The sequence below is a fragment of the Dermacentor albipictus genome, chromosome 8 (genome assembly GCF_038994185.2).
Source record: "Dermacentor albipictus isolate Rhodes 1998 colony chromosome 8, USDA_Dalb.pri_finalv2, whole genome shotgun sequence".
In the NCBI taxonomy this organism is placed as follows: domain Eukaryota; kingdom Metazoa; phylum Arthropoda; class Arachnida; order Ixodida; family Ixodidae; genus Dermacentor; species Dermacentor albipictus.
The window spans coordinates 13,704,543-13,719,549 of NC_091828.1; the positions used below are offsets into that span (position 1 = coordinate 13,704,543).

Sequence of the window (15,007 nt, forward strand, 5' to 3'; positions counted from 1 at the left end):
GGAACGGAAGAAACTGGTACATAAGAAGCCGATGAATGAGTTAGCGGTAAGAGAGAAAATAGAGGAATTCCGGATCAAGCTACAGTACAGGTATTCGGCTTTAACTCGGGAAGAGGACCTTACTGCTGAAGATATGAACGATAATCTTATGGGCATCATTAACGAGTGTGCAATACAAGTCAGCAGTAAAGCCTGGGATACATGGAGCGAAAAACCGGCGTCCAGGCGGCGAAAAACGCCCGGCGTCGAACGCTCGCCCCTCGGCGTCCAAAAATTTGACTCCCGCCGGCTTTCCGGACCGATCGGAAAAACCGACGCCTGGCGATCGACTCCGTCGGAAGTGGCGGGAGTGCATCTCGTGCTCACCAGGCGTCGCGACGATCGATCTCCCACCGACTTTCAGTAGCCGCCGAATGTTTTTGTGTGTTTTTCCTTTTTAGCTGGTGCCTCCGTGGGAGCGTCCGTAGCGCCGGCCGTACTGGAGCGACGGAATGTTGGCATTTGCGCTTGTTTGGACGCGCACTTTTGGTCTCTCTGCGCGTGAAAAGGACACCATCGATTGTTACAGCCGAATATTGAATGTTTCAGAGCATTAAATGAAGAGTACAAATTTGTGTATACATATTTCTCGTCTACAAACTTAAGTGACGTGCTCACGAAAGAGATAATTATATATGCAGTACAGTTTTCTTACCAACCCTTTCAAAAATTGCAATTACTGTGAAATATCCTGCTTAAAGCCTTTATTCTGCGTAAGTGTTGATTATTACTCGAAATGCAGGAAAATAAGTGACAGCAAAGGTAAACTTTGCCCATATTTACAACGTCAAATTGCAGTAAACTCGGCGGACTCCAATAAGTACATCATGGAAGTCTAAAAAAAAAAAAGAATTGGTGCCGATGTGCTCAATAACATTTCCTCGTTTTAAGAAGTTAACTTTCGTCGGGGGTGATGAGGTTATTAAACTCTTTGAATTTACTGGTGACGCCGGCGTCACTATAACCGTCGCGTGGGTGCTATGAGCTAGCAGTGGCTAATCTGAACAATATTTCGTCTTTTCGCAACTCTTGGTGGTGCTTGATCACACAGATTGCGCTCTTTTCTTTTCCAAGTAGTAGGCTTCCATTCATACTCTGGAACATCGGGGAAAATTGTTGATGGCACCGCATCGTTTTTCGACTGAGGCACATCGCCAAAAATGGCCGGCAGCAAGAACGAGAAAAGAAATTAAACGTACGAAAGCAAATTTTAAAAAATGCGTACACTAAATAAAGCAACTTTTATAAATTGCTGACTTCCGTGTCACAGCTTGCACATGCTGTTGTCGGCGTACGTATAGAAAAGGCGACGCTAGCAAAGATAGCATACAAAGGGACAACTGAAACTGCTACGCTAAAAGCCTAATGAAATCCAGAAGGGTACACGGCAAGCTGTACGCCCTGAGGTAAGCGGCAGACGAAACTAATGAGACACATATGGTGACGCACGGCACCGGGGAGCGTCCAAGGAGCGCACATGTGAAGATACCGAAGGATTCTGCTTCCACGTGAAATGCCGAAAGGCGTGAGAATAGTTTACAGAGAAAGCGGGTGTTCCGGACAAGCCAAGCTTTGGTACGAAGAGAAAGCGCCCACTCGGTATACGGTTGTCGTGGATAGAAGAGGTGCGAGGAGGCTGCACAATATCCAAGTGCTCTAGGGACAGCACTGTAACCATGGCAAAGTCATCGAAAGCAGCGAGACTAGAATACAATGATAAGCTCATTTCAGCAGTGCAAATACGTGGCATAATTTGGGATTGTGGTCGCCCGGACTACAAGGACCAGCGAAAGAAAGCTGCGGCATGGGCAGAGATCATCGCCGATATCGGAACCGATCCGGAAGGTAAGTTTACAATGTTGGTACTGATGAAAACAAATTTATATGCGGAAGTGATCACCTGATGATACCACCCTTTGTGCTTTCGGTACACGACCGCGTTGATTTATATATTCGTCGCACCAACTTATTGTCGTTCTAATTGTAGGATAGTTATATAATTCTTGCGCCCTTGATGTCCCATCAAACTCATTCCTCCTGCTTTCCTGTTGTTGTTTTATTTCTTTTTCATTCCCCTCTATCTCAGTATATAGCTTTCAAAACCAGTGCACGATCTATGTGTGCGTGCACACACGGAATGTTTTGGGTGCCAGGACGCGTGTTTGGGTTCAGCAGCTTCAGGCGCTGTTTACACCGCGCGTTTAGATTAGTAACTATTCTAATTTTTTTTTACCAAGTTACTTTAGTCTCACGCTCGTAACGAGAGCTGCCCATTTCACGCCCAATATCGATAATTCTATCCTCTCCAGCTGCAGTACAAAACGCTAGTTCTTTGAGGAGGCTTTAAAACAGGAACTGACACTGAAGTAAACATCAATAACCACAATTAATTTTTGCGCGAAGTAAACGTCGCTGTTGGAGATCCACAAAACCTTCTGCAATGCCTGCACTCCGCGGTGATCGCTCACTCAACTTAGCCAGACCCGCCAGACGGCGCAACGCCAGCCCGCTAAAATGCTTGCAGCTAAATGAAATGCGTAGAAATCGTTCGTAAGTGCCTCTATGAAACTTTTTTCGAAGTTGTTTAGTCAGTAACAATAAATAATACAATAAAAATTCTGCTTATTCTTTTTTCGTTATCCAGAAACTCATTCGTAAAGTCTGGCAACAATGCGTCGGGCGCGCGGTGGCGTCCGCCCGTTTGTCGCTGCATGTAAGCGAAGCCAGCGAAGCCAGCGAACCACCGGCGGCGTCCCGCCGCGCGATGTTCGCCGTGAAAGAACGCTCCATGTATCCCGCGCTTAACTCCGTGAGACAGGATGCCAGTTAGCTATCGCAGGTGTTGTGTCGGCAGCGGCAGGCAAGTGGGGGCCCCCGGCCAGCAAACGCGCGCGAGCGCCGACGCAGTGAAGGAGACTCGGAGCTAACTGCTCCCGATGAAAACCGGAATGAAGACTCAGCCGACCCGCGGCCGTTTATTCCTAATAAAGGCTTCACACACCAGATGATACCTCCTGATTGGTCCCAGCTCGTCACAAGACAGATGGGGGGCGCGCCATCTAGCTAAACTACTATGAAACAAATGTATGATAACACAGAGATCTGACAGGGGGCGATACTATACTACATCATCCCCTCCTGGAAACAAAGTAAGCATACAGTGAAACGTGCACACAAGATGCACACTTAAGTCCAAAGGCAATTTTAGTTCGTTCCCCCCCACGTTCACACACGCGCACCAGTCGCACACAATGTACGCACTTAAGTCCACAACAAATTCAGTCCGTTCCCGCCCAAGTTCACATACACGCGCACCAGTCTTGAGCACCAAAACACAGGCAGTCACTCAAACAAAGTCTGACAAGGAACACGGCACAAAACTCACTGCACCACTACAAGGACCACTTCATACCTGTGTTAATGAAACATGTGGACTGTCTCCTAAATGTCACAGCGAGGCCCCTAGCCGTGGCATTTCGAAGACGGCAATACGCTCTACACCACAGAAACAAAATTATCAAGCCACGGAGGCCGTTTTCTGTCACGATGAGGACACGTGCGTACCTCAGAACTTTAAGGGTTGCGACGCGTATCGGTCGGCTTTAATGACCCAGTCGTCCGACTATTTCCCTCCCCCTGGTTCGAAACTTGTAGTCCGCCGGTAATCGCAGGAGGTGCGACACAATTGAACGCTCCGTAATCTTCTGCCCCAGCTTCTATACGCGGCGTTCGCCGCTGCCGCCTTCTTGCCTTCCCCGAACGCAGTTACGCGTTTCGCCCACTCGCCGTTGTTTTGGGTTTCTCGTCATTCACCTCTTGCAAGGTCCTGCAGCTCCTTGACATGTTTTCCCACTTTCGTGATCCAATCCGCTGTTTTCAATTCTTCGGAGGTAATTTCTGTACCCTCTATGGTCACCTCCATGGTCATCGTGCCTCCACAGCGGGGTTTCGAAGCGGGCGCCAGGGGCTTCGGCTGCCGCCGAGCTGCCGCGTTTGTTCAACGCTAGCGTTACCCTTAGCTAGGTGGGAGACGTTGTCGACATAAAAGTGGCCATAAAACATCCAAAAGCCCACTTACAGTCATAAAATTGTAATCCAGGTGATCCTTGGGACTTCCGATAGGCGATCACATCACTTATTTCCATGAATCGGCACTGTTTCCACCAGACAAAGCAACTTTTAATGAAAGACAAGGTATGAAGAATCGACGACATTTGGGTGAGTTGCTACTGGTAAAACATCTTGAAGGGGCAGCACGAGACAACAGAGACAAAAGGTAGGAAACACACAGGACAATGCTGAACTCACAACTAACTTTATTAGAAGGCATACACAAACTTCTACATGCTCTCCCGTTTTGCCTGTGCACTGATAATGACGCCATCGATGGGACGGCACGTGGGTATAGGTTCTTGAATACTCTCGACAGTTTCTTTCGCAGTTCTTCCGAACTTTCCATTCTGCAGGAACAGTATTTGTCAGCCAAACTAGCTGCGGTTTGTAATGTCTCTACGTTTGTCTTTTCCTGAATCCACAAGCGCATTTGCCCTGGAATAGACGCATAAAGTTGCTCTAGTGCAAATGCTTCAATCAGACGTATCTTGTTTTCGTATGTGTTGGCACCTTTAAGCCATTCTTCCAACAAGTTCATGGATTTATAGGCGAATTCTGAGAATGACTCTCCTTGGCTACATCTCATGTTACGAAACTTCGTCCTTAGGGCTTCTATACACAAGCTGTACCTTTGCCTCAGCTGAAGCTTTACTTTATTGGGGTCACGCGCATCTTCATCTGGCATTCTCGTGATTACGTCTGCTGCTTCGTTTGGAAGCAATGTCAATAGGCATTGTGACCAGGTCTCTTCTGCAAGTGCTGTTCTAGTACATGTACTCTCAAAGTTGACGAGGTACAAAGTGATGTCACTTCCAGCCTTAAAAGGTTGCATGTATCCGCACATGTTGAAACTGTCAGTTTGTTCAAGGCTATGCAGCTGCATCTCTTTTAACTTCTGTTCTACCTCTCGTTCTTTTAGCTGTTGAGAAATTGCCTTCCAACATTCCTCGACTTCATCGTCGTTCGCTCCGCATTTGGATATTGCTTCAATAATACAGGCTTGCACATCAACTTCTATACTGGGATACCTAACTCTTCAGCAAGCAACACTAGGTTGGGTTTCGTTAACGATGCGAGGTTCATGACTGATGCTAACAAGTGCCACTCTTACACGTACTGCTTATAGTTAGCAGAGTCAAAATGCCTCGACTACCAAGTAAACATCGCTAATGCTCTCAGTGAAGTCAAGTAAGCCGTGCTTTCACCAAACCGGACGCCAAGGCTACCGCCGATGTGCGCTCCATCCTCTGTCCGCAGCCACCAGCTGTTATGTATTTGGCGGCTAGACGCCGAGGGCGGCAGGACGACCGGCCCAAGGAACGAACGACCCACGCAGCGTCATAAAGACCATCACATTTATTCCTTCAGCCATGCGCTTTTTGTGCACTAAGTAGCCAATCAAGGGGTGGCAACAAAGAAAAGAAATCGTGGCAAGCGGGGCAATCTTGTCTGCAGGCCCCAACGTAGAATGAGACCAGCACCGCAAATGTTACACCGTCAGTTGAGAGGATGCGAGTCTGATAGTTTTCTCAAGGAATGCGGCATTGTCCATGCGTATCCGCTGTCTATCACTTGCAAACTAATGGCCAAGTCGAAAGATTTAGCCGGATACTCAAAGAGTATGTTCAAGTTTATACTTGAGAACGTTAGCTTATGAATGAAGCCATCATCGAATATCTTGGAGTGTACCATTTCATGACGCATGCCACCACAGAATTGAAGCCTGCAGTACTTCTGCGTGGCCATCACCCAAGAACTAAACTGGATCTTGTAGGAGTGCCGAGTGAGCAGTTTTTCTTAGACGCGCAGGCAGAGATGGAAGCCATCTGCTGCGAGTAACAGAAAAGCAGTACGCAAGTCGACAGTCTTCACTGACTGTCGATGAGCTGCGAAGCATTCTAAATAATAACAGGTCCACCAGCACGAGTCAGGTTGCCAGGTCACGTGCCTAAGTGCACATTGAGGTACTCAAGCTCGTTCACCAGCATCAATCAATGTGGTCAGGACACTTACAAATTTAATGATGGCCACACCTGGAACTGGAATATGTTAGCGTTCTGCTCCCAACCAGTTACACTGTCTACTGTTGCAAGAAGCTGTTCACGTGAAGCAGTAATGTTGCTTGGCTAGTGACAGAAAACCCTGGCATGTGTTGGGACTGTGGAGATGGATTTGCACAGTGGTTGTCTACGGTGGGTTGCCCTACGAGTCACGGTCAGGAAAGGGCACGACACTCCCCCATTTCGCAATGCAGAAAGGCACTATGCCACTGTTAGTCAACTCTCTGACAGGGTGTAGAGAAGGCTCCAGAGTCAGATTGCCAAAAAGCACAGGTTTATTCACCCAAGGTACAGCACAGTGCGGCACTTGCAGGCTAAGGTTCACTGCCAGACCGATTGAGTGCGCATGCCCACTGTGTCATGGCTAACCAGACAGCAGTCCACCAAGTGCGAGACCAAAAATTTGTGTAGCAAAGTTTCCACGTAACCACCTCATTACAGGTCTGTGAGCATCTGTCGCGGCAATGAACCGCTCAGTGAAAGAGAGCTCGGGTGGGGAGGGCGCCCGGGAGCCCCCACTTGGGAGGTCAATCAGGGCACGTCCCGGTGACGCTTGCTGTCACGGTGACTCGATCCCAGGAGGGAGAAGCACGATTTGCGCGGAGCGGTAGCTCCGGTACGCATGCCGTGTCTGCCATGTTGCCATTACGGTGGTGGTTCCCGGAGATCGAGCTAAGCACAACGCGTGAGCTGGCGGACGAGGTGCGAGAAGGCACCTAAATTCCCACAGTACACCAGTTGAAATTAATGTTCCAGAGCCAAGGCATTCCACAAGACAGAGAGTGCCGTCGTGGTTTAAAGACGTCGATTGGGCTGTTCTTGTTGTTTGTTAATTTGTCAAGTTGCTCTTTTGTGATAGAGGAAATTGTAGTAATTAGTAATTGTTTTGTGCAAAACTAGATGGTGCAAGGCATGCAGCTTAGCAGGATCAGCTGCGACATGCATCTGTATAGAGTAGAACCTCATTGATATATTCCTGTTACGTACATTTTCCCGGCGCCAACGTTTGCACTCGAGAACATAAAAAATTACTGAATAGAGTTACGCTCATTTGTTACCGGTTCATACGTTCCTGCAATACACAATTTTTTTGCACCAGCGTTCAGTACTTTGGCAAGCTGTGATCGTATGATACATGTCCATTCGCATCCGCTAGATCCCATGTAAACAAGAAAACGCATGAGGCACGCGCATTCAAGAGCTGCTCACTGCGGCAGCTTCACCGCAATACTCGCCTGCCCATGTAACGAGAAAATGCAGCTACACACTCAGGTTCTCATTTCGGTACCAGCAAATTCTTTTCCAGACCAGCGTTGTCCTGTCTGTTTCTACTTCTTGTGCTCGCGTCCGTACTTGCTGGAAACCATTATACATTCACTATGCACCAACTGGCCCAGCAAACTACTCTACTAAACTCCTTTTCCGGGGTCATTGAACGTCGAATTCACAGCTATTACTGCCAAACCTATTGCGATAAGTATTCATTATGCAAAAAAGATGAGGCGTGCAGACAGGACACAAGAGAAGTGGACAACACGAACGCTGACTATAACTAAAGGGAGCACTGAGGCGAAAAAAAGAAAGAAGACACAAAGCTCATCTGTGCAAGCTCTGGAATGGTATCACCACGTGTCAGTCGTGTACATGTGCCGGTCTGTGTGAGAGATAGCTGTTAAGGCACTAAATCTCTTCCTTATGTAAAGTAATCGAAGGTTGACTCACGCACGCTCTTCCACCATTATAGATATGCCATGCCTCTACCATAAGTCGCGTATCTTCATTCTTATGCCTGCACAATATTGTGCATTCATCTAACTCTGGTGTGCAGTTACAATCTTGGCAATGTAGGAAAAGATTAAAAGGCGATCCACCGGTTAACGTCCTTTTATGTTCAGTTAGCCTCTTATTGATAAACTGCCCCATTTGCCCTACGTTGTGGGGTCTGATGTGGGATTCTCACACCGTACTCTTGGGACAAAGGAACTACAACACAGTAGTGCAAACAATCACAAGGGCATTTATTGCACCTTTCATACATCAATGCCTGCTAGCCGAGTTGCTGTCCACAAAACATGCCGATGGGCGCGCGACAAATCTAGAAGTCCGACTAACCACGACCAGAAGTGAGCGAATATGTTCGCCCCATGCTGGATCCCAACGCCTGGTCGTTCGCGTGTATGGTCACGTGAATCGTGGCGCGTTCGAAGGCGGCCACGTGAGGCGGTCTCGCAGAAGCATCGGTCGCCGCGCGCACGGAATGTCCGCGCTGTTCGCCGACCCGCCGGGAAAAAGGGTCGCTGCACGTGCGGCACGGCACGTCCATCCCGCTGGCTGTCTCGAACCCAAAAAAGAGCGCCTTGTGTCTCCCACACCCAAGTAACCGCGCAGCGGCGCGACGCTCGCGCCATCTCTCGCACCACGCTTGTACCACTCCAACGCCGCGGCCCACGCGGCGACGCCGCACGGAGACGGTGCTATGCGGGAAAACAACCTATCAGGGTAGGCGCGAGGGTTGCGCATCCCCACAACGTAGAACTGGCCACAGCTAAAGGGAACTTTATAAACCACACCCATACGACAGTCAGTAAAACTGTTGTTCTTATTGTGCTTCACTGGACAAATATCTGTTCTTTTTCTGCCTTTTATCTGCTCCTTTTTCCTCTGCGAGGCAGCGCATATCTTACCTAGCTTATTGGGAGCAGTGAAAGCAACATTGACATCATATCTATTTGCAAATTTTTTAAGCCTGTGCGATACTGAATGAATGTACGGAATAGCCACTACTCTTTTTTTTGCTATTACTGCTTTCTTTAATCACATCCGTCCCCCTCAAAACCGACTTCTTGAGGCGTTCAGCCACAGTGGCCACTGCTATGCTAGGATAACCTGCTTTTAGTAGACACTGGACCTGTGCATTAAAACCGGCGCTCATTTTGTGCATGCAGGATCTGGTGAGGGAAGGCTTAAGGCACGACATGGCAATTCTGTTTTCTACTACATTTGAATGCTTGGATTGAAAGTTCAATAACGGCTTCGAAGATCTTGGGGAGTACTGCTCAATTGGTAGAGCATCGCACGTGAAATGTGAAGGTTTTGGGATTGTTCCCCTCCTGTGGCAAGTTTTTTTTTCATTCACTTTCATTTCCATTAATTTATCATTTCTTTATTTCAGTTATTAAGCACATGGAATTTCCTCTATGTTGTCCTTGGTGTCAGTGTTTGTTGGTTTCTCATGATATGACTAATAAAAATCGGACCCCTTGGTTAACCCTATTCTTGTTTTTTACATATATTGTGTATCCTTGCAGTTATATGTGGTTTTCACTACTTTTTAAACTTTTTAAACTATGAATTGCTATTTTATTGACAGTTATCTTTTTGTTATTCTCATGGAGTGTTTGTGCTTATGTGTAGCTGGCGCTTTGTCAGGCATTTATTTTCCTTTTCGCCAGCTTCCACAAATAATCTGTACATGATTGTTCGAAAATAAACAAACTTCAAACAAATGAGGCAAGGGAAAACCTTGTATTTAATAAAAATGAATCAGTTTGGCATGAAGAAACTAGCAACCGTTCAACATGCACGAAGCCTAGCAAAAGGTAGATCCATAAACATGAACTGCGTGACAGCAACAACTTAATGGGCTGCACAGGACTAACAAGAGCAGTCCTTGCAAGCCTCAGAACCTGTAACACACAACACGATGCACTTGTACAGTCGTGCACTCTAGTAAGAGCAGCAGAGTAAGGAAGTAGCAAACAGTAAAGGTAACATACAACATTTCAAACCTAAGCTTTAACCCGCATACAGCAATGCAGAAAACTGAACCAAAACATGGGCAGGCCATCATCAACGTCATCGTTTACCCATTTAAGCATGATCAGGTGCCACAAACACCGGGATGACTAAAGAAAGCTTGATAACAAGAAATTTCCCACCGAACGGCTGTGATTCATTGCTGATATTGCTCCTGCTCATGAGGCCTCGCGAGACTGATCGAATAGAATCTTGTTGCTGGCAAGTTTTGGCAGGTATTTGAGCACCCCACCATGCAACAATTGTTCTTTGACATGCCTTGAAGCTTTAGCTACTGCACACATGTGACAAGTGTCACTTATTTCATTCCAAATGCTTGAATCAAACAGAGAAGCATGAGCAACGATGGAGAAATCCATGGTGGACAGCTGCCTCCTTTCTCGAATGCACTTAGCCACCAGTGGTGCGTCTTTTGGCGTGTGCTTTGTGTGTAGGCAGTTGATGTTAATGGCATGCCCTGGTTGAGTAATAATGAGCCTGGTCTGTATAACCATGCATACATTCGATTATTGCTCTCATGTTTTTCATGTGAAACTTCTAGCTGGTCACAGGTGGCATGCATTTTCATACACCTTCTGCAGCCCCAGCTCTTTCCTTAGAGGGGAAGAGAGCACCATCAGCTGAAACAACTTGCTGAAATTGAAGCCCAAGTGGGTCAGCATGGAAATTATATACCTTTTTTCTGTGTCTTGTCGAATATGATCACTCAACACCAACTCATCGATTCAAATGAACAATGTGACCTCTGTGAGCACGTATAGTTGAACAATCAGTTTCACGCATACAATCACTTACATGTGATTTCATGCCTTGGCATCGGACGCATCGGTGGTTGTTTGTTGTGCTGGCAGCAAATAGCGAGGTCGGCCCAGTGCATGTCCCGTGCTGAGATGCATGAAATCTTGCAAAAGTAATCGTATCCCCGCATGCTCTCACTTGAGAATACCACTAGAGCTCTTCAGTAAACGTAATTACATATTTCCAAGCTGGCAACACTTAAATGGGCCAACTATGCCAAGTGCATGCTGGTTGCTCCCATGCCTATAGCTTGTTTACATTTATCTTGGTGCCAGCTGTCCCAGCATTTGATTTTGCAACCTTCAGGTAGCTGCAGGTTGTCTTGGATTGTCTTCAGGTTGTCATAGACATGTGCAGTTACCTGCACATGTCCATGACTGATTGGTTGGCACTGGATTCTTTTTAGCATGTGCAGATAAGGCTTAGGTTGTTCCTGCCAGTCGGTACTCGGCATTTGGGTTTTAGCAGACGATACCACTACATCGATGTGCGACAATTCTTTAACTACCCTAATTCTTAAACTAAACAATGAGCTTGACCATATGTTGCTTGGTGTTTGTCCAATCATTTAATTATCAATCCTTCAAAAACTCAATTTATGATTTTCCGTTCTAGCCAACGAATACTACCTCACTTGCCTGAGATAACTCTAGATGGTCATCACATTCCCGTCTCTGACTGTGTAGTATCATTTTTGGGCATCAAATCAGATTCTAACCTTAAGTTTTCTCAACACATTGCCTTCATTATTAAGCAAAAGTGTGCCTTCGATATTAGATCATTAATAAAGTCAAGAACATATGTCTCTAAAAACGCTTTATTAGCATTATACTTTGCCTTCATTCACAGTCATATTAATTATGGTATTGTTTCCTGGGGAAACACATATAACTGTCATATCTCGTCTATTCTGCACTTACAAAACCAAGCAATATGCATTACCACTAACAGTGGGTTTTTCACAAGTGCTACTCTACTACTTCATGAAAATAACATCCTTTTTGTAACGAACTTGTTCAACTATCATCTAATAATTATGTTTTATAAATTACTTACTAAACACCTCTCATACCAATTCATCGATTCCAGGCACCTCATCAATAACAATAATACCAGGTTTGCGCGTAACTCCAATTTTCTACTACCTATGGTTCATTCTAATTATGGAAAAATGACATCTTCATTCGCTGCTATAAAACTGTGGAAAGGTTTACCCGTCAGCATTAAATCTTCATCCTTTCATACATTTAGTCATGCCGTTAAGCTGTTTTATATGTGTAACTAAGTTTACGTCATTCATTACACTACATTTGTCAATTGTGTGTACATTGACAGTTTTTTGTTTTGCACTTTAGGCTTGTATACATTCAATTTGTTTTCATTGATCTTCTTTTCTATGTTGTATTTTCGCGATTGTGTAGTTAGCTTGCTCTTCTTGAATACATCTCTACATTGTTATTATTAACCGAGGGTCCCGTTCCAGTCTTTGACTTTGGGACCGTCGTCTGTATATTGTCTCTTACCAATTCATTGTATTTAAAGAATAATAAACTGAACTGAACTGAACATTCTACACATTCTACTTGCCTGCCTATATCATGAAGGCATAACATGAGTGCACAATCTCTTCAACCTCCATAACTTGTGTCAGTGCAGAATGGTTCAGTCCTTCAACATTGGACTTGACCTGGCTGGTATCTGGCTGGCAAACTGCTTCCCAATTAGACCGCAGCAGTGCCGACAACCTTGTGCACACATTATGTTTTTGCCACTATCCTGAAGGGTAGGTGTTGTGGGGGTTCCACTGTATGTGCAGCTAGGGCTGAAGGTGAGCTCCGGATCTAGCCCCACGCAGTCGCTTCGTGGTACTCCCAACCCATAGCGCGGGAATCGCGGCTACGTCGAGTTCGAACGAATAAGGCAACCAGCGGCGTCAACTGTAATAACGTTTATTGCTACCAGCAGTAATGAACACTCGCCGAGGGACGTCCTCTCAGTAATGGTACTAAATAGGCTTGCCTCGTTGCCTGGGTTGGTCAGGCAAATGAGGTCACTCACGGGTTCCAGCAGGTGATTTCGTCCAGGCGGTGCAGTTGTCCGGCGTCCCAAGAGAGCGAGTTTCCCTGGGTGGCGCGCTTTTATGCCTTTTTACCTTTTTGCGAGGGGAAGTCCTCCTCGCCCGCTGGACACGTTTCCCTTTCCCGCGAGCAGAATGGGGGAGAGGGGTACGCACGTCACAAGAGCGACAGAAGAAGGGAGGGCGCGTAGTGCCTCTCTTTCTTGTCTATGCCGGCTCAACCCATCCGCCACGTGCGAACGGGATGATGCGAGTACACGGGAGGAAATGGGAGCGGGTGCTCCCACAACGTGAGGGCGACCGAAGGAACGACACACATACAAAGTGTATGGGCCATGCATGTTCTGCTACAAGCTGTGCTGACCATTTTTTAGTATTTCACATTTATGAGCTACATCGCCATCATAAGCTGTATGCCGCTCATCTAAAGCTGCGTATAGACAAGAACAGTCCCGTTTCTTGAGCCAAGAATGATACGATGGGCACCAGTGCCTGAGACAAGCCGACCTCATAGTGTGGTCGAGTACTCCACTGCTTGTGAAACCACTTCGATAGTGCATGCTAAATGATGGCGCTGGATTGCTACACCAGCACATAAGATATCGCAGCATAACGCACTTCTCTTGTCTGTAATTTGCTAAGATGGAATCGGGAAGAATGGAAGACACGACGAAAGTTATAGATCCTGCAGTCAAGGCCTTTTTTGTCATTGTTGTTGCACTGTAATAGTCAGTGATGCCTTCGTGGTGCAAGCCTGAGAACATGTCAAAATATATGCTACCTATCCTGCTGTGCGGAACGAAGCTTGCATTTGCAATGGCATGTTATGCAGCGAACACGCTCTGTGTATGCGAGACCACTGTAGCAAACACAATGAGACCTGCAGCAGAACCCTTGTGGCCCACAAGCTTTCTATGCCTGTCCTGCGCTCGCCCGCACTTTTGTGCACACAGGGTTGTTAGCATTATGCAAGATGTCTATAGCCATCATCAAGACAGTCAAACTAAGAGTCAAGGAGTTTCAAAGAGTCAAAGAGTTTATTCAGACAACATATGGTACAGTTGCCTAAGGCGCAGTCCAAAAGGCAAGTACGACTACACACACACTACACGACTACACATTTTCTACACATTGTGAGCAGCAACACAACATTTTCTCTAAAATTCACTCTGGTTTTTGGCATGTTCTGCAGCTAGTGAGGCATTTTTTGTCCCTGGTCTCAGCTGAGTACAAAGAAAAATTGTTGCGCAGGTGCTGTTCTGCCGCTTCACGGACCATCAAAGGGCGCTGTACCAGCAGTACCTTGATTCAGCCGACGTTGCCAGCATCCTGGTTGGAAGGCTTCAGGTACACGCTTTTATCTGTGTGCACTGGTGTGTGGCGCATTGTGTTGCCGTCTCCCTTCCGTCCTTGTTTGCTGGCGCTAAATATGCTTTCAGTTTAGCAACACACCCAACAAATGGCAGTGACCACATCATTGCATGGCATCATTGCAAAGCAAGAGAGCAGGCTACTTTCATTACTTCCGTCAAAACCACTTATACTGTCTGTCACGGCTTGTCACCCATGCTCCGTCGAGAGGGTATACAAGCTGGTTGGTCGTTCCGTACTCAAGCAAACACAGTGAAGGAGTCGGAGTCGAAAAATTATATATATGTATTTATCGACTGACAACAATGCGCAAATTAAAACACAAACAAGAACACTAACACACATGCACTTAATGTATATCAATGATGATGACAAAAGAAATACAACAAGCAATTAACAGTGGACATAAAAACTAACACTACACAAGGATACTGTAAGGTCGCTCTGATTGTTCGTGTTCTTAAGTGTCACGAATTGGCCGTGTGCTTTGTGTATAAAGAGGGGGTTCACTTCCCCCCATGTCAGCGGGGCGACAGTTGCTGTGTTATGAGGGGTCACAGGCACCGCGCAGTGTTGGGTGACGCGTCGCGGCAGGTGCCAGGAGGGCGAGTGCCGATTCCAGGAAGTCGGTATTGTGCGCACGGTGTTGGCAGTCCGCCGACGGTCACACAGACCAGCCTTGAAAGGGACCGCTTTACAAGGTATTGTGGGTCTGGCGCCCGAGTGCCTGACT

General features: G+C 46.6%; 1 protein-coding gene across 4 annotated transcripts in view; it reads left to right on the forward strand.

The window, feature by feature from the left end:
• The window catches only part of LOC139048620 (DNA excision repair protein ERCC-6-like), a 374,291-nt gene that overhangs the window by 207,899 nt on the left and 151,385 nt on the right, over positions 1 to 15,007 (forward strand). For all 4 annotated transcript variants that reach the window (XM_070523067.1, XM_070523070.1, XM_070523068.1 and 1 more), the window contains one exon: positions 14,155 to 14,250. In XM_070523067.1, coding sequence (XP_070379168.1) covers positions 14,155 to 14,250 — 96 coding nt within the window. The remainder of the gene's footprint in view (positions 1 to 14,154; positions 14,251 to 15,007) is intronic.